The 26,652-nt window shown below is 38.3% G+C and overlaps 1 protein-coding gene across 4 annotated transcripts in view; it reads left to right on the forward strand.

Moving 5' to 3' along the window:
• DMD (dystrophin) overlaps positions 1-26,652 on the forward strand; it is a 2,360,554-nt gene that overhangs the window by 843,310 nt on the left and 1,490,592 nt on the right. For all 4 annotated transcript variants that reach the window (XM_066250305.1, XM_066250306.1, XM_066250308.1 and 1 more), the window contains exons 22-27: positions 952-1,097; positions 4,214-4,426; positions 9,031-9,144; positions 11,635-11,790; positions 17,776-17,946; positions 26,098-26,280. In XM_066250305.1, the coding sequence (XP_066106402.1) occupies positions 952-1,097; positions 4,214-4,426; positions 9,031-9,144; positions 11,635-11,790; positions 17,776-17,946; positions 26,098-26,280 (983 nt within the window). The remainder of the gene's footprint in view (positions 1-951; positions 1,098-4,213; positions 4,427-9,030; positions 9,145-11,634; positions 11,791-17,775; positions 17,947-26,097; positions 26,281-26,652) is intronic.

The raw sequence follows: 26,652 nt of genomic DNA on the forward strand, positions 1-26,652 counted from the left end.
CTAGACTTATTAGGTGGGTGTGCTTGTAAAGTATATAAATGCCCACTATGTTTTAACAACAGAAACTGGTATAAAATAATATTAACTGAATTGAAAAAAAATGTAAAAAGAAAAAGTGTTTTAAATAATGCCATTTTGCTTAGTGATGTAAATGAGTGTTTTATATTATGGTTTTGTCCAGGAAATTTCCCAGCCATTATGTCTTCAAATATGGTTCCTACCCATTCTCTTTCTCTGTCTGTCTATGTGTCTTTCTGGAATATATTTTTCTTAGACCATTTTTATGTTTTTAATTTTCTCTTTCTTATTTTCTATCCTTTTGTCTCTCCGTGTTTCATTTCAAATATATATATTTCTGGCCTATGTTCAAATTTGTAAATTTTCTTTTTAGCTTTGTCTCATCTGCTTTTAAACCATTCATTGTGTTATTAATAGAAGTAACATCTGAAACCTATATAATTTTATTAGTCAGTGTCACCCCAGTAGATTTAGTAAAAACATTTAAAAAATATTAACGGCTGTGGATAATGATACTTTTTCCACAAAAGCAAATGATAACGCAGGAGGAGAATAGCCTGCAAAATTAGAGTTGCATGAAGTCTACTGATTTTCTCCAAGTTCCGTCAGTGTACCTTCTGCAAATTACTCAGCCCCTTTCTTCTCTCCATTTTCTCACCGTAAAAAATGAATTTAATGATGCAGACCTTGCAAGGCTGATTTGAGATTTCGATGTAATAGATGCATAGTTTCTGTCAAAATATGAGACATGTGGAAATAATATATCTTCAACATAATTATGTTCTCATGTGTATTTTTAGGTTTTTACAATTTGTTAATATTTAATATTTATAATTAGAAGGTTGCTTGAGTTTTCTGACAGTTTAGAAAAAACAGTGACAAAGTTCAAAATGATTAAATGATTCTTTCTCTCTTTTTAATTTTTTTTTGAAGTTTTTGACACTTTGCCACCCATGCGCTATCAGGAGACCATGAGCACCATCTTGACATGGATCCAGCAGTCAGAAACCAAACTCTCTATACCTCAGGTGACCGTCACCGACTATGAAATCATGGAGCAGAGACTCGGGGAGTTACAGGTGTGTGAATATTTGACTGTCTTAAACAATACAGTGCAGATATTGTTTACCAAGCAACCACATTGGTTTAACTTTGAAATTAGAATGAACATAATCATGGTAAAGACAGTATTTTTCCAGTGGGAAAAATAAAAATAAGACTTTGAAAATGCAATACATTACCTGACTGGTGGTGGCACAGTGGATAGGGTGTCATCCTGGGACACTGAGGTCCCAGGTTTGAAACCTCAAGGTCAAAAGCTTGAGTGCAGGCTCATCCAGAGTGAACATGGGGTCATTGGCTTGAGCATCAGATCATTGACATGATCCCATGGTCACCAGCTTGAGTTCAGCGTTACTGGCTTAAGCAAAGGGTCACTGCTCGCCTTGAGCCACCCAATCAAGTTATATATGAAAAGCAATCAATGAACAACTAAAGTGATGCAACTATGAGTTGATGCTTCTCATCTCTCTCTCTCAAAAGTAAAATAAAATAAAAATGAATTATGTTATTAATTTGTGCTTAAAGATAAAAATACCGTTTTAAAGACAATAATATAGTTTAATTTAGTATGCATTTTAAGTCACATTTTGACTATTATAAAAACCATAGTTTTATTTTGCTTACTGACATAACTCCCTCATACTCGAAATGGAAAGATGTAAAAAAAATTAATTTTAAATTAAACACCAGTTTTATGTGAAATAGTAGTTATTTGACTTCTAATACCTGTGTTTTTATCAGCTTTATCTTGGTAAGTATTAAATATTTTTATGGGAAATAAATAATTTGTAAGAGATTTTAGAGTACTTTTTTCACTATCTCTGAAAAGCTTATATTGTATATTCAATCACATTTTATTTTTTAAGATGTGAAAATAAACTTATTTAGTTATATTTAGTAGCTGAGATAATATATCTATATTTTGAGAATTAAATTAAGGAAAAAGGTTAAAAATTTAAATTTATATATCAAGTTCGCTTTTTCAGCATTAAACAATATTTTTTAATATAGTAATTTTAGAAGTATCTGTTCAAACAGATTTCTAAAAAAACATTTCCTAGTGTATTTTGTCCTATTTTAATTATTTCCTTTACCCTAATACCAAAAACACTATAACTGTTTAATCTTTTTTCACTTTATATATTTTTTTAATACTTGATAATTCCGAAGTTTACACTGAACGATATGGGACTTCATACACTTATAAAAATTTTAAACATGTAGAAGTACAGAAGTATAGCAACTAGGGCAGTGGATTAAGTACACAAGAAAGGGTGCATAGATGAGTGGAAAAGTACATTTCTACTGAAAGAACAGTGACAAAGGGAAAATTATTTATAAATATTATTGAGAAAATATATTAACTGAAAAAATGAAGTTAGAACCTTGAATCAAATGTTATAGCAAAACAAGATACCATGCATATCAAAAAGTTGTAAAACACTTTAAGCATAGAATTTGGAGAAATTTTTAATACAAATCTTCAAAAACATTTGATCAGGAAGCATAAATATCAGTGGAAGCAACCGTCAACACTGTAAAATCACCAGAGACAATTTAAAAGAAAAATGAGACCAAAGGAAATATTTGCATAGAAGGGGAAATTAATTAACAAGAAAGCCACCAAAAAGACATATAGGCAACTGTTAAACCTATGGAAGATTGTAACTTAAATTGTAAAGGGTGAAGTACAGATGTATAAAAAGCTATACCATTTTTTGACATACAATTTAAAAAGAAAGAAACCCCAAAGAGGTAATAAGTGCAGGTCTGGTGGCAATGACTCCCATTCTCACTAGTGGGAATAAGTTTTGTTGAGGAAAAACTCTTTAATTCCTCCTAATGACATGCAAAATAATTCATTTAATTGTACACATGAAAACTATTTCTATGAATTCTATATTTTATGGAAATAATCAGAATGCATTCAAAGATATAGGTAGAAGAGAAATCTATTATAAACATAATCTACAGTATTGGATAACTCAAAATTAACTTGTAGAGCTAGTAAGGGGAAAGAAATGGTGACATGAACTAGAAGAGCCATTAAAATTTATGTTTTTGAAAAGCCCTTAATTTCATGGGGAGAGGCTCAGGTCAGATGCCCAGTTTAAAATGTAGTTATACACATGCTGGATATTACCTAAACAAACAGTCAATGGTAACAGTTTAATAAAGTAGAATAAAAGTAAATTAAAAAATTAAAGTACCACAAAAAGGCATGAAACATTATGTAACCATAAAAGTTATGTTTTTTGACATATTTGAAGAAATGTTATATAGGTTGCTTTATAAAAGAATAAATGTAGATGTTTTTATAAGATCAGATATTCAATATTAATTATACAGAGAAAAAATGGAAATTTTTATAAAATCTTAATATTTACATATAATGTATATTTTTCCCATTTTAAATCTCAAACCTTTATTACTTTATAACCAATAAGAAACATTTAAATACATTCCGAGTAGGGTAAATCTAAAGATAGGCATCTCCTATTAGAAGGGATCGCATAGGTGATACAGTATGAAGAAATAACTAACTTTATAATTTCTTCCCTGAATTATCCTAGAATTTCACTATAATACTACAAAGCAGACCATTGTCTTTTGAAAAATGTAAAACCTAACTGGCATTAGTAGACCATCTATCTGGTAACATTCAGAGTTTTATTTCCCATATATCAATATACTTTAGTTTTATTTTTACCGAGGGAGGTTAGAAGTGTTTTTGCTAGAGGCTCAGTGTAATTAAGTTTAACTCCATTAACTGTATAATAAATGCAGTTATTAATATACCCACATGATAGAATAAAACCAGGTGTGCTAAAACTCTGGTTCAGTAAGATACAGTTTTGGATAGATTTGACAATGTTCTTAAAAATAGGCATAGATTTTAAAATAAAATATTACTGAATAATGTGCAAATTAATCTTATGATGAAAAAGTAGAATTTAAATTACCACCAGTTATTTTTTAATGCCATTACATCATCTACTTTTAGACATTTGAATCACCTAGTTTTCATTTTAAGTACATTTAATTTAACTGATGCTTGTCAACGGAACTGCACAGCGAAACTCCGTATTATTCATCAGTTAGTATACACATACTTTCCGTTTTCAATTTTAAGGCTTTACAAAGTTCTCTGCAAGAGCAACAAAGTGGCCTAAACTATCTCAGCACCACTGTGAAAGAGATGTCAAAGAAAGCCCCCTCCGATATTAGCCGGAAGTACCAGTCCGAATTTGAAGACATCGAGGGCCGCTGGACGAAGCTCTCCTCCCAGCTGGTCGAGCGTTGCCAAAAGCTCGAGGAGCACATGGCTAAACTGCGAAAAATTCAGGTAATTGAAAATTTTACTTTTTCCCTGGTCTGTCACATAGTGGATAGAGTGTCATTTTGGAATGCCAAGGTCGCCAGTTTGATTTGGGGGTTTGATCCTGAGGTCATCAGCTCAATACTGTGATTGCTAGTTTGAGCCCCAGTCAGGACACCTATGAGAAGCAATATGTGTGTGCACAACTAAGTGGAACAAGTTGGTGCTTCCCTTTCTCCCGCCTCCCTTTCTCTCTCTCTCTCTCTCTCTCTCTCTCTTCTTCTCTTTCTTTCCTTTCTTTCTTTGTTTTCTTTTCTTTTTTATTTTCTTTTCTTTCTTTCTTCTTTCTCTCCCTCCCTGCCTTCCTCCTTTCCTTCTTTCCTCCCTCCCTCCCTCCCTCCCTCCCTCCCTCTCTCCCTCCCTCCCTCTCTCCCTCCCTCCCTCTTTCCCTCTCTCCCTCCCTCCCTCTCTCCCTCTCTCCCTCCCTCCCTCTTTCCCTCTCTCCCTCCCTCCCTCTTTCCCTCTCTCCCCCTTCATTCTCTCTCTCTCTTTCTTTCATCTCTCTTTTCCTTTCTATTCTCTCAATTCAATGAAAAAGATAAAGAAAATATTTTACTTTTTATATTCATTTTCTCTTTACTCATTTCTCTTTTAACCATGTGTTATAAAATTTAAAGGCAGAAACTGCAGCCTCCATAGCCATTAAAAGTCAGTGATAAGGTAAAAAATATGAATCTTTCTGAAAGTAGTGTAGTTTGCTTATTTCTTTTAAGAAAGCAGTAATTAAGAGTTCTGCTTCTTAGATTTTCATTAATATTAATTCATTTTTCCACTAATATCAATATGACTTAAACATGTTTTTAGCTCAAATAGTGTTCGAATCTAATCTTTCCTTTAGTCCGGTTGTCCTTATTAAAATATCTGCCATTTAGCTTATAAATAGGTAAAAATTAATCTACTGTGTGATATAATCAAATTTACCAGCATATTTTACTTATGATTATATTATATGTATAAATTATGTATATGACTCCACCACTGTCCACAAACCACTTTTTACTGACTTAATTTATTTGAATAGTGCCTCCATATTACAATTACCAAAGCTTAAAATAGTAAACCAACGCTTACATTCTAGTCTTAAGTCTAGAATATTTAGTGATATAGGTTATATGTCTCTTATGTGGTGAAAGACATTATCATTGTGAAACACATTAATGCTGCGAAGAATCTTTGAAAGCATCATTGCTTGATCAAAAAGCATTGGAACAGGAAGTTTCTGGATTTAAATTCTACTCAAGCTAACTTAGTTGTTTATTCTTACCTTGTACAAACCAAAAGATAGAGCAGTTGTAAAAAATTCTGTAAAGCACAACATACTTTACATGTGTACACATATACATGTTTTGAAATATAAACATGTGTGTGCATCCATATACCCACATACATAAAAACACATTTTTGCCAGTGCCAGCGGAGAAAGAGGATATAAATATGTGATCCTTACCTTTAAGGAACTCACACTCTAATGAAGGGTAAAGGTACGTGTATTAGTTTCCTAATTGCTGCTCTAACATATTACCACAACTCTAATGGCCTAAAATGACACAAATTTATTATGTTTTCAGTTGTGGAGGGCAGAAGTTCAAAAACAGGCTAAGTGGGCTAAAGTCAAAGTGTAGTCAGGTGGTGTCCTTTTCAGAGGCTTTCGGAGGGAGTCTTTTTCCTTGTCATTTTAGCTTCTTGCAACTACATGCATTCCTTGGCTCACGTCTCCGTCCTCTATCCCCAAGGCCAGCAGTGTGCCATCTTCCGCTCTTCCCCTCTAACTCCCACTCTTCTGCATCCCTGTAATAAGAACCTTTGTGATTACATTGTGCCCATCTGGATAACCCAGGATAGACTCCCCATGCAAAATCTTTATCTCATCTGCACAGTCTGGTTTTGCTCTGTAAGGTAACATATGCACAGGTGCCAGGGATTAGGGCCGCCTGAACAGCTTGGGGGAGGCATTCAGCCAACATAGGAGTACAATTAACAATGTGGGAAATGTTATGACAATAGGCAGAAAAGATATCCAACATCAGCTGGGAAAGGGGCTCATGAAATGTTCCTGGTACGTGGGTTGTGAGGGCTACACCTTGAACAAGTAGCATTTAGTCCACTAATAAAGGGAGAAAGTACCTAACAAAATGGAGCAGCATGTTCAGTTAACTAGAAGTGATTCAATATTGAGGAGACAAAGATATGTTACAAAGGATATGATTGGAAAAGTGGTCAGGAGTAGATAGTGAATGTTCCAAAATGCCATGCTTTGGAATAGGAATTATAGCTTAATGTTGACGGGAATAATAATAATAATAATAATAATAATAATAATGAACCGTTACTGGTATTTTAGAGGAAGGAAGATCTGATAATATTTGTGTTTTCAAATAGTCAAATATTTGACTATTTGAATATTCAAATAGTCAAATATTAAATATTCAAATAGTAAGGGGTAGGAGGAGGGAAGAAGACTGACACCAATGTATAGAATGGACGACAGTGGGTAAGACCGAGGCACATATCAAATAGAGCCAGTACAATAATCAAAGAGCCAAGAATAAGCGCTGAACTAGGACAATGGTGACAGGGAAGAAGCACAAAACCAGACTCCGGAGATCCAGTAAGACAATGATTTTGAAATCTAAAGTTTTTGGATTTAGTTAAATGCTGTTAAAATTCATTATTATTAATCATATTGAAGGTGTAACTTCCTTTTTTTTTTTTTTTTGTATTTTTCTGAAACTGGAAACGGGGAGGCAGTCAGACAGACTCCCGCATGCGCCCGACCGGGATCCACCCGGCACGCCCAGCAGGGGGCGATGCTCTGCCCCTCCGGGGCGTCGCTCTGCCGGGACCAGAGCCACTCTAGCGCCTGGGGCAGAGGCCAAGGAGCCATCCCCAGCGCCTGGGCCATCCTTGCTCCAATGGAACCTTGGCTGCGGGAGGGGAAGAGAGAGACAGAGAGGAAGGGGTGGGGTGGAGAAGCAAATGGGCGCTTCTCCTATGTGCCCTGGCCGGGAATCGAACCCGGGTTCCCCGCACGCCAGGCCAACACTCTACCGCTGAGCCAACCGGCCAGGGCAAAGGTGTAACTTCTTGTAAAACACATATTTTCAATCGAAATTCCATTAAGAAAGGAGAATATAGCACATCTGGATAGCATAGTTGAATTGTATGGAAGTAAAGCAGTTTGGGAATTACACATTTGAACAGTAGCCAAAGAAAGCAATGGGGGAAAAAAAAGGCAATAGGTGACATAACAATGGGAAGTAGTGGCTTTTTTTTCTTTTCTTGTGAAAGAGAGAAACAGAGAGGGACAGTTAGGGACAGACAGACAGGAAGGGAGAGATGAGAAGCATTAATTCTTTGTTTTGGCCCCTTAAGTTGTTCATTGATTGCTTTCTCACATGTGCCTTGACCAGGGGTCTACAGCAGAGCAAGTGACTCCTTGCTCAAGCCAACAACCTTGGGCTCAAGCCATCGACCTTGGGCTTCTAGCCAGTGACCTCTGGGCTCAAGCCAGCAACCTGAGGTCATGGCTATGATCCCACGCACAAGCCAGCAACCCTACACTCAAGTTGGTGAGCCCATGCTCAAGCCCTCGACCTCGGAGTTTCAAACCTGGGTCCTTGACATCCCAGTCTGGTGCTCTATCCACTGCACCACTGCCTGGTCAGGTGGTAGTAGCTTTTTATAAATGATAAAAGAGAACATTTTTTGCCTGATGTTTAACTTCAAATTCATAAGGCAAATTAGAAATGAAAAGCAAAAGTTTTCTCTTGGATCTTGATAACATTATAGAGAGTGAAATAAGTAAATCAGAAAAAACTAAGAACTGCATGATTCCATACGTAGGTGGGACATAAAAACGAGACCAAGAGACATGGACAAGAGTGTGCTGGTAACAGGGGGGGAGGGGCACAAAGAAAATTAGATAGAAGGTGACGGAGGACAATCTGACTTTGGGTGATGGGTATGCAACATAATTGAATGACAAGATAACCTGGACGTGTTTCTTTGAATATATGTACCCTGATTTATTGATGTCACCCCATTAAAATTAATAAAAATTAAAAAAAAAAGTTTTCTCTTTAAAAATGACAAAATCTTGGTCTGAAAATTCCCAAGTGGTGGGACTCTGTAAGCTGTCAACTGCAAAAAAACAATTTGGAGAAGTTCAGGTTTAGAGACGCTATAAAGATACCATTACATTGAGTTTATTGTTCATAGTTTGTTTTATGTACTGTAAGGGCACATTGTTAGTATTATCATGAGTTGTTTGGAAACTTAAAATTTCTCTAGAGGGGGATATGATTTAATGTTCTCAAGAGTAACATCATAAAGCGACATTTGGTAGTAATTTTTTATTTTTAACAATAGCAGACTTCATACACCAGTGCTCCTAAAGCAGACCATAAAAATGCACTCGTAGTAAAAATATTCTTTTCCTGAAGAGCTACTTAGAGACATCCTTCAAACATGTGGATTGTTCCTGGGCTTGTATTCAGACATATCATCGTGATGAATGGTGTTGAGAGAAATCAGCACCCCGATAATACCTTAAAATGGGTCTCTGATTCCAGAATCACATAAAAACCCTGAAGAAATGGATGGCTGAAGTTGATGTTTTTCTGCAAGAAGAATGGCCTGCCCTTGGGGATTCAGAAATTCTTAAAAAACAGCTGAAACAGTGCAGGGTAAGATTTGTATATGATGCCTTTCTTATGGAGATGTTTATATGGACAATAGTTTTTGGTTACATCAGTGGTTTTTAACCTGGGGTGATATGCCCCCCCCCCGGGACATTTATCAAGTTTGAGAGACAACTTGGAGTGGGGTACATGCCACTGGTCTGTATTTGGTGGAGGCCAGGGATGCTTTTAAATATCTTGCAGTGGACAAAATATCCCCTGCCCCCAACAAAGAATTACCCAGTCCTAAATGGCAGCAGTTAGTTTCAATTTTGAGAAACTAGGTTAAATTAATAAGAAACAGAAAAATGGGACCATTTACTCAACTCATTTTATAAGATTATTTTGACATAAAATGCAGTTTAATTGAAAGATAAATAATCCTTTGGACCACTTATTATAACTTATTATAGATTATTATGATGCTGTATTGTTTTGCACATATATTGAACTCTATTAGAATATTACAATATAGATTTTTCTGTTCCATTGATCACTGTCTGTTTTTATGCCAGTACCATGCTCTTTTGAATACTATGGCCTTGTAGTATAGTTTGATGCAGGTAGCATGATTCCTCCAACATTGTTGAGCTTTCTCAAGATTGTTGTAACTGTTCAGGGTCTTGCTGGTTTCATATAGATTTTTGGAATATTTGTTCTGGCTCTATGAAATACACAATTGGTTGGTATCTTGATAGGAATCATTGACTCTGTAGACTGTTTGGGTAGTATGGACATGTTAGTGACGTAAATTCTGCCTACCCAGGAATATACTTCCATTCATTTGTATAGTTTTCAGTTTCTTCAGTATATTGCCATTTCCTTAGTGCAGATCTTTTACCTTCTTGGTTAAATGTACTTCTAGGGTTTTTTAATGCAATTGTAAATGGGATTGTTTTATAAATTTGAACACTTATTTTGTACTTTAATACTTTACTGAATTTATTTATTAGTTCTAGTAATTTTTTGGTGGAATCTTTAGGGTTCTCTATATATAGTATCATGTCATCTTCAGATAATGACAGTTTTACTTCTTCTTTTCCAATTTGGATGCCTTTTATTTCTTCTTCTTATCTGATTGCTGTGCCTGGCACTTCCAGTGCTATATTGAATAAGAGTGGTGAAAGGGAACATCCATGTCTTTTTCCCCGATCTTAAGGGAAATACTTTAAGTTTTAGCCCATTGAGTATGATTTTGGCCATGGGTTTGTCATATATAGCTCTTACTATATTGAAGTAAGTTACTTCTATTTCCACTTTGCTGAGAATTTTTATCGTAAATGGGTGCTGGATTTCTTCAAATGCTTTTTCTGCATCTATTGATATGACCATATGATTTTTTATCCTTCCTTTTATTTATGTGGTATATCACATTTATTGGTTTGTGGATATCACACCAACCTTATATCCCTGGAATATCATCCCATTTGATCATGATGTATGATATTTTTTATATATTGCTGGATCTGGTTTGCTAATATTTGATTGAGGATTTTAACATCTATGTTCATCAGGGATATAGGCCTATAATTTTTTTTTGTAGTGTCTTTATCTGGTTTTAAAATTAGGATAATGCTGTCCTTATAAAATGAGCTTGGGAGTTTCCTTTCTCTTGAATTTTTGAAATAAAATTTGATATGCCATTGCCATGCAGTGGAAAGAAAATAAGCTAGCTCTCTAAATATTTTTCTTTCAAACACAAGCTAAAAAAAGAAGTCCACCTGGCATAACCTTCACATACTTCATGCTCTATTGAATTGCTGCAATACTCTGTGTTCAGAAACTAAAATTCTTTCAAAAACCGTGATGTATACAGCCCATGATTTTCACACATTTTTCTAACAAGCAATATTAATTTTTTTCTTGTCTCTAATGAAAGTAGAATACAGGTAATTCATTACTTTATTCATACCATAAAAACCTGTGAATTTTTTTTTTTGTATTTTTCCAAAGCTGGAAACGGATAAGCAGTCAGACAGACTCCTGCATGCACCCGACTGGGATCCACCCGGCATGCCCACCAGGGCACGATGCTCTGCCCATCTTGGGGCATCGCTCTGTCGCAATCAGAGCCATTGTAGCGCCTGAGGCAGAGGCCACAGAGCCATCCTCAGCGTCCGGGCAAACACTGCTCCAATGGAGCCTTGGCTGCAGGAGGGGAAGAGAGAGACAGAGAGGAAGGAGAGGGGGAGGGGTGGAGAAGCAGATAGGTGCTTCTCCTGTGTGCCCTGGCCGGGAATCGAACCCGGGACTCCTGCACACCAGGCCGATGCTCTACCACTGAGCCAACCGGCCAGGGCCAAAACCTGTGAATTTTTTTACAGGGCTTATACTATATCTCAACCTTTGGTGTGTATTTACATTTATTTCGTTTTTGTAAAAATGAAATTCACGTATAATGGTCATGATTCCTAGTATATGTTTCCTATCTATGTTTTATTTCTAAAATTTTGAAATAATTGTTTTCAGCAAGCTTAAATGGAATTATTTCCTTAGCTTTTAGTCAGTGATATTCAGACAATTCAGCCCAGTCTAACCAGTGTCAATGAAGGTGGGCAGAAGATAAAGAGCGAGGCTGAGCCGGAGTTTGCCTCCAGACTTGAGACAGAGCTCAGAGAACTCAACACTCAGTGGGATCACATTTGCCGACAGGTATGTAAAATAGCCTTCACTATGGATTGCCTTATTTAGTAAAGATTTCTTAATATCTGCCTTTATCATTGCCCTTTGTAAAAGTATAGTCTCTGTTTCTATTGATTTTTTAAAATATGCTTAATTTTAACTACCTCTCATTTAGCATATAAAGTTTTTCCTCAGTAGATATTTTAAATATCATAGCATATATTCATCTTATTGGGGTCCTAAAATGACTTTCTTGAATATAAGGGTCATATTAGAAACTATATGATTGAATATTTTCACCACTATATAATAGTAACTTGATTTTTTTTACAAAAGTTACTTTACACTGTGTGCTTGGTACAGAAATAAAATGAATGAGTAATACTTTTTACTTCTTTTTAAATTTAAATTTTAACTTACTGTGTTGACATGGTTTTAAGTGTCCCACTCAATAAAACACCCTCCACAGCACATCATGCCCCATGCCTGTTCCATCTCTCCCTTCATCCATCCCCCTTAATTTTTACTTCTCGTTGTTAAGAACGACATGTTTGACTTCTGTTATTTCAATAAATAACCTAAGATTGGGAAATAGCTAAGAATAGCTTAGTGGCAAAAAAAAAGATAAAATAACTGTCCACTCACAGGTGAATTCCTCATATTTATACAGCAGAGTATTTTATAGATATTATTTTGATTTTGGTGTTAAATGAACAGAAAAGTAAATATTATATATACAAGTAGTGTATATGCAATAGTTCCTTTTCAGAAGATGACCTTTTGAACTAAAGCAGTGAATATTTTTCAACACATTAATTCCTTTTTTTTAAATGATTGGGAGATTTCATTTTATGCGTATCAGAATCAGTCTTCCATTATTTTTAAGTAACCTTTCTGTGTTGAAAACAAATCCTTCCAAAAAGCATAAACTGAATCTGTAAAAGAAAAGAAGTTAGAAAAGTAAAAGTCAAGTCACGCAGCTAGTACCATCACTGACAAATGCTCAACAGTTCTATGAGGTCAGAAACGCAAAAGCCCTGGGTTAGCTCTCTGGCATTCTTCTCCTGGAGTGAGGCAGTTCGAGGAGGTATATCCAGGAAAAAAAACATTACTTTGATAATAGATTATATTGTTAATGTTTTCCCAGAAGGCAAGTATGAAAGGCATTTGTTTGTTGTATGTTTTAATGGATTAATACGAAGAAAAAATCTATTTATTTATATCAAGGGAGAAAACAGCAAAAAATGTATGAAGTCAACAATATTACTGAAATCATTACAATTTTTTTTATTAAATGAGAGGCAGAGAGGCAGAGACGGACTCCTGAATGTGCCCCAACCGGGATTCACCCGGCCAGCCCCCTACTGGGCGATGTTCTGCCCATTTGGAGGCACTGCTCTATTGCTCAGCAACCGAGCTATGTTAGTGCCTGAGGCAAGGCCACCAAGCCATCCTCAGCACATGGTACCAACTTGCTCAAACCATTTGCGCCATGGCTGCAGGGGAGGAAGTGACAGAGAGAGGAAAGAGAGAGAGAGAAGGTGAAGGGAGAGGGGTGGAGAAGGAGATGGTCACTTCTCCTGTGTGCCCTGACTGGGAATCGAACATGGGATTTCCATACACTGGGCTGATGCTCTACTGCTGAGCCAACAGGTCAGGGCTTGAGATTTTTACATGTTAGAGATGCATACTTTTTAAAGCATCTGTATATTTTTAAGTTCTTAATTAAGACCTTATGTCTGCAATAAAATGTACCAAGAACATGTTGTTCAAGGCAAGTATTAGAAATGCATTAGCCTGCTGCATGACAAAGATCCCATGGATCTCAGCCATGCTCTCCTAGCACATAGGGTTGGACACATTTGTAGGTTTACAGCCATTAGTACGTGAAACACAGAGTTACTAAAGCTATTGTAACAATCATAACTTGCATGTCTTTTCTATATGAACAACTGTAAACCTACTTTTGCGAACCCCTGTATTTTATGTCTCTCTGGTTGTCCTTGGAATACCACACTGCCCTTACTCTGACCTAATCGCCAGATGACCTAGGTGTTAGAAAGAAGGAATCATGCAGTCTGGAAGAGAAGGAAGATAATGCAGCAAAATCGTGGTAGGCAGTTGGACAGCACGGGCACAGCAAGGACTATAGGCCAGGCATAGAAGGCCACCTGGTCGGAAATCTCTGGGTGCCTAGCAACGGGCAGAACTGGGAAGATAAGGATCTTGCCCCAGGGTGACCTGCCACTAGCATATCACTGGTCATGTAATTTACACCCCTGATTTCCTAACTGTGGTCATGCGGTTCGGACCCTGCCCTGACCTTTCCTCCCCTGGCATGTTGCTAGTCATGCGGGTTTGACCCCCTTAACAGGGGAGTGAACAAGGGGGCCAGAGAATAGCCCTCAGGCATTGAAGCCCCAGGAAAGTGAGGTTCTGACACACATGAGATACATCTAGGCCTCAGGTGTGTTTCGGCTCCAGGCTCGGAAGAGCAGCAACAGCAGACCAGATGCCGTGGCTGACCTCAGGACCAGCTGCGCTGACTAATGGCCCCTCCGCTGACGCTGGCCAGTCAGTGGAGACCATGATCCTGAAAAGCCGCGTCATTGAGCCAAGAATACTCAGTGAAAAAGTATAGTTTTTTCAGTAAATGGTGTAGAAAAAAACTGGATAATCCCACGCAGAAGAGTGACATTGGACCCTTATCTTATATACTCAAAAATTAGCTGATCATGGATTAAAGACTTAAGTGTAAGACCTGAAACCATTAACCTCTTAGAAGAAAACCCAGGAAGAACAGTGTTTGACATGGGTCTGGGCAAGTTTTCTGGGTGTGACCCCAAAACGTGAGCAACAGAGAACAAAATATATAAATAAACAAGCAAACAAATTCATAAAATTACATCCATTGCGAAAGCTTCTGCACATCAAAAGAAACAGTTCACAAAATTAAATAAACATCCTACGGAATGGAAGAAAATCTTTGCAAACCATATTCATTGCAGCATTATTCCCAATAGCCAAGATATGGAAACAACCGAAGTGTCCATCAATACATGAGTGGATAAAGATGAGTAACACACACACACACGCAATATTAATTCAGCCATGAGAAGGAAGGAAATCCTGCAATCTGCAACAATATGGATGGACTTTGAGGGCATTATGCTGAATTAAAAGTCAGATAAAAACACATACTATAAGATCTCACTTATATGTGAAATCCAAAGAACCCAACTTAGAAAGAATAGGACGGTGGTTTGTTGGGGTTTGGAAGGCAGGGGGAAATGAAGAGATGTCGGTCAAATGGTATAAACTTTCAGTTATACAATGAATAAATTCTCAAAATCTAACTTCTATCATGGTGACTATAGTTGACAATACTGTATTATATATAGGGTGAGGCAAAAGTAGGTTTACAGTTGTGAGTACACAAAACACAGTTTATTCTTGTATTGTTTATTAATTATTGCATTATTTTCCATATGAACAGCTGTAAACTTACTCTTGCCCTGGCCTGCCCTTGAAAGTTGCTAAGAGGGCAAATATTAAATGTCCTGACCACAAAAAGGAAAATGGGAATTAAGTAAGGGCGATGGAGACGTTAACTAGTCCTATGGTGGTAATCATTTCACGATATATGTCTGTGGATTAAATGATCACATTATATACCTTCAACTTGCACATGCTATATGTCAATCATGTCTCACTAAAGCTGGAGGGGTAAGTGGAGTGGGGAGGAGGCAGTGGTGAGTATTACTAGAACAGGAAACGTGAAGAACTTTCTATTTTCTGTACAAGGTTGAGGCTGTGTAATCTGGAGGGGGATAGATTGGGCAGTTTAAGGTTAGAAGATTGGCCTCACTGATGTGAAAAGGTGGGTGGGAAATTGTCATTTTAACCCAAACCTTTCCATAGAAATCCTCCTAACATATGGAAACACACACAAAGAAAATACGTCTTCCTCTCTGATCAGTCATAGAGCTGCAGAATGAATGTTCAATTTGCAAAGGAACTCGGAATCATCTGGTCCAACTGTTAGGTTAGTTGTGAAGCCGCAATAAAGAGAAGTGAAGGAATGTGGCCAGGTTCACTTAGCTTGCTAATGATGGAGTCTGAGTACCCTGATTCCAGAGCTGCTGTTCCTTCTAGAACACTTTTGCTGTCACCTCAGAATTTCCTGCCTTTCTTTCCTTAAGAAGAAGTCATTCCTGATCCCTAACCTCCTTTCTTCTGGTTTCATTTTATAGCTCGCAATATATATTTTTTTTAACATAAGTCTGGCTAAGTTCCATTAGTCACTCTGATATTACTGTCACTTTGCCAACTGCCTCAAAAGATTAGAGCAGAGCATCTAAGTAGAAATTGAACAGCATGTTTACTTAGGCTTATTATGGGCTTATTGACTATGCAAAGTAATCTTTATACCCTAATTAATATAATTGTTAGACATGATGTTCTAGATGTGTTAGAGTGAAATAGATTTATATTTCAATAGATCAGGTACTACATTCACCTAGGAGTCTGACTAAAGAGTTGTGATTTAAGTCAATTGGGCTTAAGATGGTTGTAAAGTGTAAGTAAATTAATATGATGATGGTTCTGTGCATATTTGGTAAAGTACCATGAAAACTTCATTATACTACAAGTCTGAGTCACATATTAAGACTTTACAATTACAATTCTGTTACTAAAAAGATAGAACTAATCCCAGAGAGAAGAACAGCATCGTTTGACAAGAGTAACTTTTTGAAGGTAACAGAGAAGCACTGTCTACACTCATTCTGATACTAAATTTAAGCTTGCCCTCGCTGTGGTGCTGTGGTTGATACGGGTTTGTGGTAACAAGCCATTAGCATGCGGGATTTTACGTTAGATGTTTTAAGTTTTGCTGTTTTTCTGGTTAATAGTAACAAATTCTACCTTAAATGTTAATACTTCAGAAACATATAAAACTTTATAAAGCAAAAATTTTCTATTACCACAATTGTGTTCTGTAACCTGCTTTTAAAACTTAAAGTTATATACTGAAAGACTTGCACTTCTGTATAAATATTATTAGTGTTACATGGTATTCCATTGTGTATGTGTGGGTGTGAATGTGTGTGTGTCTCACAATGATTTCATCCTCCCTGAAAGCACAATGAGGTGTCTTTCCAATACGGTGCTGTCTTTGAAGCCAACTTGAACACTGTACATACATACGCAACTTTGTACTCTTTGATTTGTATGATTCATTATTTAAGTTGGAAGGGTAGTCTCAGATGCATGAAGGTTAAACATTTTAATACATTTGCCAATTTACTATCTAAGAGGTTGTAGTGTATTGGATATTTCATCCAGTGAGTATGAACACTTTCGTTTCACCACACTCCTGCCCAAACTGGGCAATCTTCCTAATTATTTTATGTCACTTTTATGTGAGAAATAGGTTCTTTTTCATTTGCAGTCATTTAACTATAAATGATACTGAGCATTCTTTCACATTGTATGGCCACATTTTAGTTTTATTTATGCAAATTTCATATCTATATAGGTCCTTTATCCATTTTCTGTTTTTTCTTTCTAATTTATGAGAGGTATGAGTGTTAAGTTCCTACAATATTTGAAATTTTGAAACAGACTCAGAGAACACAAATAATTATTTCTTCTATGTGTGCCAACAAATTTACTTTTGGAACTGAAACATATTATGAAAACACTTATTTTTCCTACGTGTTCTCTTTGGAGAAAAACATTGCTACACACAACAGCTCAATTATAGTAATAGGGAATCTGTTGATTTTATTAAGAATGCCAAATAAATAGCTATATCTTATTTTAAGACTTCTATGAAATTAAGTGTATCCAATCACCGTGAGTTATTTTTCTCATTCATGGAAGCTTTTACTTCTTTGTCTTTTCTATGGAAGTATTTTATTATTTATAGACTGCTCAATGATAATATAATGATAATGTTTTATGACTTTTAATCTTCATGCATTGTTTGTTGTTGTTGGTTTTTATTGGAAGGTCTATGTCAGAAAGGAAGCCCTAAAAGAAGGCTTGGATAAAACTGTGAGCCTTCAGAAAGATCTGTCAGAGATGCATGAATGGATGACACAGGCCGAGGAGGAATACCTGGAGAGAGACTTTGAATATAAAACCCCGGAGGAATTGCAGAAAGCAGTGGAGGAGATGAAGGTAAACTGAACCAAATGAAACAGAGAGAGAAAAAAAGGAATGATGTAACATTGTTTGAAATTATAATTCTGCACAATGTCCTTGTTTTTTGGTTTAAAAATAGAGGTTGATCTTTAATTGATTTTATTTCAAGTGTGTTAGAGATTATGTAGAAATTCTCAAACTTTTTCTTAATTGTAATAAAATATAGTCAAAAGGTAAATATTCACAATCTCAGTTTAGAACATTTCCCCTTGAGTTTATATAGTACTAAGAGATTGGAATCAGGTACTCACACTAGCTGATTGTGGCTGATGCAAATTAAATTTGAGAATATGTCAAAAGTATTATTAAAATGACAATTGAACCTGACCAAGTGGTGGCACAGTGGATAAAGTGTTGGCTTGGAATACTGAGGTCCTATGTTTGAAACGCTGAGGTTGCCGGCTTGAGCACAGGCTCATCTGGCTTGAGTACAGGCTCATCTAGCTTGAGCGTGGGGTTGCCAGCTTGAGTGTGGGATCATACACATGACCCCATGCTCAGTGGCTTAAAGCCCAAGGTCACTGGCTTGAGCAAGGGGCCACTGGTGGCCAAGGCACATGGGAGTAAGCAATCAATGAACAACTAAGGTGCCACAATGAAGAATTGATGCTTCTCATCTCTCTCCCTTCCTGTCTGTCTCTTAAAAACAAAAAAACAAACAAACAAAAAAAAAACGTTGTAAATATAGGCAACAGGCTGTGTTAATTTTGGGGTTTAAAGGGGATTCTTAGAACTTAAAAGTACTAAATATTTTTAATAGTACTTAATAAATTTAACTTATTTATTAAGTACTAAATATTAGAACTTAAAAGTACTAAATATTTTAAATATGAATAAAAATACTAAGTTTACATGTTCTTCTCTTGAAACAATAGAAAAACAAAACAGTAATGTTGATATCATACCAAGGAAATAGATATCTAGAGAATTGAATTTACACAGTGGCATTCCAATGTGGCCTTGGGCAGCTTAGCAGCCAGCTTAATCCTCTATTTTGTCATGACTAAGTCATCTCATTTCCTAACTGGAAAGTATGAACTGAATACTGAAACTTACATGGAAAGGAATTGCCTAGTTCGGAGTGAGCACTCAATGAGTTGTGGCTATAATGACACTTATTATCTTTATGTACTAGTGGTAACATATAATCGAACCACTTTAGCTTATGTGAAACATTGATAGGTATTTGTTTGCCTTGATGCCTCATGACAGAGTGAAATTATTTTATAATTAGACACTTAGGTTTCAAACCTGTTTTGGCCCCCTGTCAACTGTGTAACCTTGGGTGTGTTACAATAATCCCAGTTTCTGAACTGGATGTCAAAACAACTTTTTCAGAACTATCAGAAGGGTGAAACAGGAAAGTTCTAATCCAGTGCCTAAAACAAAATAGATGCCAGAACTAGATCATTATCTTTACTACCATTGTTATTATCATTAATGATGCATGGTAAGAAATTAATTACCTGTACTTAATTATATAATTTATATAATGATTCAGTGAATGCTTTTTGTAATTAATAGCAGGAAGTACTCATGTGAGAGCTCAGATGCATAAATATCAAATGTATCGTGGCTTTAGTCACATGTAGAAAGTAAAAATAAAACAAGTCAAACTATTTGGATAAAGTAATAGTTTCTAGAGTATGAAAACCTACAAAATCATTCTAGGTGAGTAATATCATGTATCATTTATTTATTCATCAACAATATTTATCGTGTCTAGACACTTACTATAGTGGTGAGCAAGACATAACAGCTACCTGGAAAACTGATAATTTGCCTCAAAAATAGACCAGAATTGTGAAATAAAGACTAAAGTTCAGGTGGCAGTTGGGGGTGGTGGGAGGCTATTTTAGAAAGCATTGATTTGTAGGGCATTTTTGAGGAAGTATATTTAATCTGAAGTATGAGTCCTAAGGAAAGTCCAACCTTAAATAATCTTCTGGAAGCACATTCCCATCAGAGGGAAAAGCTTCTGCCAAGACCCTGAGGGCTGCCTGACCAGGCGGTGGTGCAGTGGATAGAGCGTCGGACTGGGATGCAGAGGACCCAGGTTCGAGACCCCGAGGTCGCCAGCTTGAGTGTGGACTCATCTGGTTTGAGCAAAAGCCCACCAGCTTGAGCCCAAGGTCTCTGGCTCCAGCAAGGGGTTACTCGGTCTGCTGAAGGCCCGCGGTCAAGGCACATATGAGAGAGCAATCAATGAACAACTAAGGTGTTGCAACATGCAATGAAAAACTAATGATTGATGCTTCTCATCTCTCTGTTCCTGTCCTCGTCTATCCCTCTCTCTGACTCACTCTCTGTCTCTGTAAAAAAAAAAAAAAAATGACCCCAAGGGCTACTGGGAAGAAAAGGAGGCCTACCACCCCAAAGAGATTAAACCTGGATAATTGACCAGGAATGCTTTTGAGGGGATGGGTAGATATCTGTTAAAACAGGACTTCTGTAGGATATGGAGAACTTTTCATTCTAAAGTAAAATGTGAAAGCATAGGAAGGTTACAAACAAGGGAACAATAATTCTTTTAAGTTTAACCATGAGGAGATCTCCATCAGAAAAAAAAATTATGTCTTTATAGGATGTGAGAACTAGAGTATACTGGAAGCAAAATATTCCACAGGTCTCTCTGCTGATCAGAAAACTAAAGTCCCCAGAGAGATTGATTAATTTAGTCATAGTCACAGGTTTTATCTATGGAGAAACAAAGGATTGAATATATTCTGTCCCAGCCTAGGGAAGCCCAAGCTATCCTATCAGTCCTCTCCTCTCCTCTCCTCTCCTCTCCTCTCCTCTCCTCTCCTCTCCTCTCCTCTCCTCTCCTCTCCCCTCCCCTCCCCTCCCCTCCCCTCATAGGATAGGATGGGATAGGAATGGATGGGAGGCATGGGATGGGTGGGGCGGGATGGAATGGGATAGGATGGGATGGTGACCCATCCTATGTAATCCTATCCGATCACATTCCATTCCATCTCACCCTGTCACATCCTGTTAATTCCCATCCCATTTCACACATCGCATCCTACCCCTTCCATTGCATCCCCATCCCATTCCATCCCCATTCCCATCCCCATCCCCAGTCCATCCCATCCCCAGCCCATCCCACCTCTCTCATCCCATCCCATCCCCATCCTCATCTCCATCTCCATCCCCATCCCAACCCATTCCCATTCTATGCAACCTCTCTCATTCCATTCCATCCACATCCCATCCACATCATCACATCCCATCCCAACCCATCCCCATCCCCATACAATCCCACCTCTCTCAACCCATCATATCCCATTCAATCCCCATCCCCTTCCATCCCCATCTCCATCCCGGCCCATCCCCATCCCATGCAATCTCTCTCATTCCATCCCATCCATATCCCATCCCCATCCCCATCCCCATTCCCATTCCCATCCCCATCCCCGTCCCTGTCCCCATCCAGTCCCCGTCCCCATCCCAATCCCTATCCCTGTCCAGGTCCCCATCCTCATCCCCTCACATCTCCTCTCATCCCTTGAATTGTGTGTCACTCCTGTTGCCTTTCCTCTCACAACTTAACCCTTTCCTGGCTGTTCTTACCATCTCTCCTAATACTATATAGCCCCTGCTTCACATTCCTAAATACATAATGGACAGTCAGGTTGTATTCAGGTGCTCTTCTTCTCCTGGCCCCCTTCCCTCTCTCTTTGCACAGTTGTACTATCTGGCTCACCACCCAGTCTCATCCTCTCTTTCTTGTCCAGTGCTCGAGGGCAGGCTGTCTCAAATTTTCAATTTTTGTAAACAGTCTTTGAAATGAATGGCCAACCAATTAGTGTACACCGATTTGCATGTTTAAGTAACTGATCTAGCTACAAAATCTGTGCAGTGGGGGTAATATACTGAAAAGCAGGAAAGCTCGGCAGCCTCTGGCAACAGGAGCAAAGAGAGCTGGCAAGAAGATCTTGTTTCTTGTGCCTGCCAGTCAAGGTAATCTCTCTCAGGTCTGTGTTGCTGTCTAGAGTGATGATAGCGTCTTGTCCAGAGTTCCGCCTGTGCTCATATGGAGAGCAAACTAATCTTTACTGTCAGAAGAGACTGACAGACCTACTTTAACCTTGCTCCCTGATTTACTCAGAGAAAAAGCAGACACTGCCTTCTGTTTCTTCGCTGTGCTCTCCTGTGTTCTACTAGAACATGACCATGCTGTTTTGATAACTTCTCTTCCCCATATAAACAAAACTTTTCAATTAACATAAAAGAGCCTACGAGTGTTTGAGATGAAACATCACAGTTCTTTTGGAGGTCTGCAATGAGTATATGCTGAGTATTTATATGAAACCCTTTAAAAAAAGACTCTCCAATTTCAGTCTTAACTGTTTTATTGTTTTGAACGTTTTGTTTACACTATGGTAATTGTAGTCCTGCTGCTTATCATCCCTTTCATAAAAGCATGGGCTCTTCTCACTCATGATGACAGCTGGGAGGGCTGATTCTCAGAACTGAGGGAGCATCCCCGGAGGACTTGTTCCCACAGACTTTGGGGGCCCGCCAGAAGTTCTAGTTCAGTGATTAGGGTGGGGGCCTGAGATTCTTATTTTCTAAATACTTTCCAAGTTATGCCTAGAAACAAGTTCCAAAAAAGTTTCCCTGGAAACACAGTTTGAGAAGCACTCATTTGACACACTGGCAATGAACGGTGCCCAAGTATATGATGGTCATAGTCATGGGTATTAGGGGAGCACCGCCCCATTTATGATGAGGAATCCAAACCGCACCAGTCAGTTAGGTGCCTGCTTTGTCCATAGTGGGGAAAGACCTCATGATCATTTTGTTCTAAGAACTTACAAAAGACTAAAAACAAAAAAGAAGTGTTTCTCCTTCTGCACTTTGCACCGTCGCATAGGTTATCTGTCACTTGTATAAAATGTAATTGCATTTATTGGATGCACTGCAACCTGTTCCTTCTCCATCTTGCAGAGAATTTGAGATGGGCTTAATGGAAGCTCTGAGGAAGAGAGAAAAATCACCCAGAATGATTTACTTAAACTCTCTGTACTCAGTTTTCTGTTGTACAGTCTGAAAATCACGAAACACATCTCATAAGCTTTTGTTAAAGCTCCAACGAGGCAGCACGTCCAGCCTGTCCAACATAGCACTCGGCAGAGCGGGCGCAGTGGTTCATGGCTGTCAAAGTTGTGTGGAGCGCTCAAATGACTGTAGCCAGATACGGTTTGCGGAGAAGCAAATCCCAAGCTCAGTGAAGGCAAAGAAACAGATTTACTCAGGATTTTGATTTAAAGATTTCAATCAATTAAAATCCATGAAGGCAATCATTTAATAGTCAAGACAGCTTGCATTTGCAGTCATATTGTACACTTTTGTGGCATTATGGGATGAAAGCCAAAGACATAGGCTGGCTGGGTTAAAATAGCTAGAGGCATTTTATAGCTGACCTTGTCCATTTCCTACTCATGTCCCCTCACTCTAACTACTGCACTGCATGTAGGTCCAGCTTCAACCTGTCAGAACCTGCATTTCTGTCTTTTTTTTCTTCCTTTCCAAGTGAGAGGAGGGAAGAGAGAAAGACAGACTCCTGTGTGCACCCCAACTGGGATCCACCCGGTAACCCCTGTTTGGGGCCAATGCTCTGCCTGTCTGAGGCCATGCTTGCAACCAAGCTATTTTTAGCACCTGAGGTGCAGGCTCCATGGAGCCATCCTCAGAACCCAGAGCCAATGTGCTTGAACCAATCGAGCCATGGCTATGGGAGGGGAAGAGGGATAGAGATAGGAGGGGGAGGGGTGGAGAAGCAGATAGGAGCTTCTCCTGTGTGCCCTGACCAGGAATTGAACCTGGGACTTCCACAAGCCATGTTGATGCTCTACCACTGAAGCAACTGGCCAGGGCTCAGAACCTGCATTTCTTTACCTGAGGGCTTTCTGTGGCCACTGAATCCCTCTTTTACCACCTGTGTGTCCAGCTTCAGGTACTATGAGAAGAACAATCAATCCCCCAACAGATTTCAAGCAGTGATGGGAGATGCTTTATAAATGCTCCAATGTAGTCACCCCTGAGTAGGGTAACCCTGAGGCCTGTGTTTTCCCAGAGCTTCCCAGCAAGATGAAACTCTAGTCACCAACAGTAATTGCTGGTTTTAATAAGTATACCCTATAATCTCTGTTCCCTTTTCTGCCTCCATTCCCCACTCACTTTCCAGTATTTCTTTCACATCACTAGTAAACTACCTATGCTTGAAAGCTCATCTCAGAGTTGGCCTTTGGAGTAACCCAAAAGAAACATCCCATTTGTGTAAGTGTATTTGTATGTGTAATATGCATACCCTGCTGGAAGTTAAAAAGTGTAAATAAATTTCCTTCTTTCCCACTGTTGGTAAAGAGCAACAGTGATACCTGTAGAGTTGAACAAGGTGGGTTTATTACTATTGGTAATCAGGGAGAACGCATGGCACTGGGAAGCTGTGCACAACATGGGGTTGTGTGAGGAAGAGCCTATTAGGAAGAGCCGGTTGTAGGATTTGAGTTTGTGTGAGATGATCTGAGGGAGGGTTTCAGGGCTTTGGATTGCTTGTTGTCAGTGAGTGGGAGTAAGTCTATGATTGGGTATCTTCATAACATTTTCCTAGAAGGAAGGCAAACTAGAGTAAGGCTGAAGGTGTAACTGATAAAGATGCAGAGGTAACTCATATTAACCAGGGTAAGGGGAGTGTTTGGTATTTTGTGTTTTGGACAATTCTTATATTCTTGTCTGTATTCTAACATGATGATGCAGTGGGGTTCTTGTCATGATCTCTAATGCTAACAGAGTAGCCTTGTCCGATGTCAAGATTCTGTGGAATAGATGATCTTCAGAGCGAGATGAGGAAGGCAGATTTGTGAGTTACAAGCCAGCCCTTTCCTGTCAGGGGCTGCTGTGCCCCTTATCTTCCTCTTTTGTGTTTTCAGTTACTGAACAGACTTTATTTTATCAAAATATGGTCCCAAATGTAGGATCAAGACTTTACTATATCAATTGTCTTTTGATTTAAATAATATTTGTTCCCTGGCAGGATAGCTTGGATAATTAGAGCATTGTCCCAATACACAAAAGTTGCTGGTTCAGTCCCTGGCCAGGGCACATACAAGAACAGATGAATATTTCTCTCTCTCCTTTCCCCTTCCTTCCTTTTTTTCCCTTCCTTCCTTTTTTTCCTTTCTTTCCTTTTTTCTTTTCCTTCCTTCCTTCCTTCCTTCCTTCCTTCCTTCCTTCCTTCCTTCCTCCCTCCCTCCCTTCCTCCCTCCCTCCCTCCCTCCCTCCCTTCTTTCCTTCCGTTATATTCAGTGAAAGGAGGGGAGGCAGAGAGATAGACTCCCATATGAACCCTGACAGGGATCCACCTGGCAAACCCGCTAGGGGGTGATGATCTGCCCATCTGGGACATTGCTAGGTTGCTCAGCAACTGAGCTCTTCTTACTGCCTGAGTCGGAGGCCATGGAGTCACCCTCACCACCCAGGGCCAAGTTGCTCCAATTGAGCTATGGCTGCAGGAGGGGAAGAAAGACAGTGAGAGAAGTGAGAGGGGGAGGGGGAGGGGTGGAAAAGAAGATGAGAGCTTCTCCCATGTGCCCTGACTGAGGATCCAACCCGGGATGTCTACATGGTGGGCCAACACTCTACCACTAAGCCAACCAACCATGGCCTCCTTTCTTTAAAAAAAATATGTTTAAAATATTAATTTATTGAAAAATAAAGAATATTTGTACTGATTTTCATATTATTCATCCATTTGAGTAATTTATAAGTTATTTCACTTCTAGGCTATGACATATTTTGAACTTGGTATGGAAATATTTGTCTATTGTTTGTTTCATGTAGATAAAGGTAGAAATAGAGAACTAGAGAGATCCACAAATATATTCCCACATACAGATTAGTTTTCAAACTATTCTGGTGAAAGATCTGTTACATCATGATTATATTTTTTTCTTTCAAGTTCTCCATTTTAACTAAACCTAAATTTATGGAAGTGATTGGGGTCAGTATTGAATTTCTTTTTATTAATCCAGTTCTAACAGAGATGTTGTGGGAAGGAAGTATGTGATACATAGGAATGCATTTGGGAAGTCAATTAACAGCACATTCTTCATTTTTCAGAGAGCTAAAGAAGAGGCCCAGCAAAAAGAGGCCAAAGTGAAGCTCCTTACCGAGTCCGTGAATAGTGTCATAGCTCAAGCTCCACCTGCTGCACAAGAGGCCTTAAAAAAGGAACTGGACACTCTAACCACCAACTACCAGTGGCTCTGCACCAGGCTCAATGGGAAGTGCAAGACTTTGGAAGTCAGTCCCTTTTCTTGAGTTTTATTCATATGTGTCACCTTATGGTCCTACGTGAAATATAGTGATTAAGGGCATGGACTCTGGTTAGGAGTATTTAGGTTTGAATTCTTCACTTAGACCCTATGAGTTGTGACTTTGGGCCAGTTGCTTAACTTATATTAAGCCTATCTTTAAATTAACATAAAATACTACCTATTTCATAGGGTGTTGAGAAAAGTCAGTGCAGAGTTCTGTTCAAAGTACTTAGCCTAGTGCTCAGTAAATGTGAGCAGCTATCATTCTAATTTTTATCATCATTATTATTATTATTATTATTATTATATCTTTCTCCTACTCTAACTCCCCTTTTTGTTTCTGCCACCTGAGGATTTT

This window comes from Saccopteryx bilineata, chromosome X (assembly GCF_036850765.1).
Source record: "Saccopteryx bilineata isolate mSacBil1 chromosome X, mSacBil1_pri_phased_curated, whole genome shotgun sequence".
NCBI classification, from domain to species: Eukaryota; Metazoa; Chordata; class Mammalia; order Chiroptera; family Emballonuridae; genus Saccopteryx; species Saccopteryx bilineata.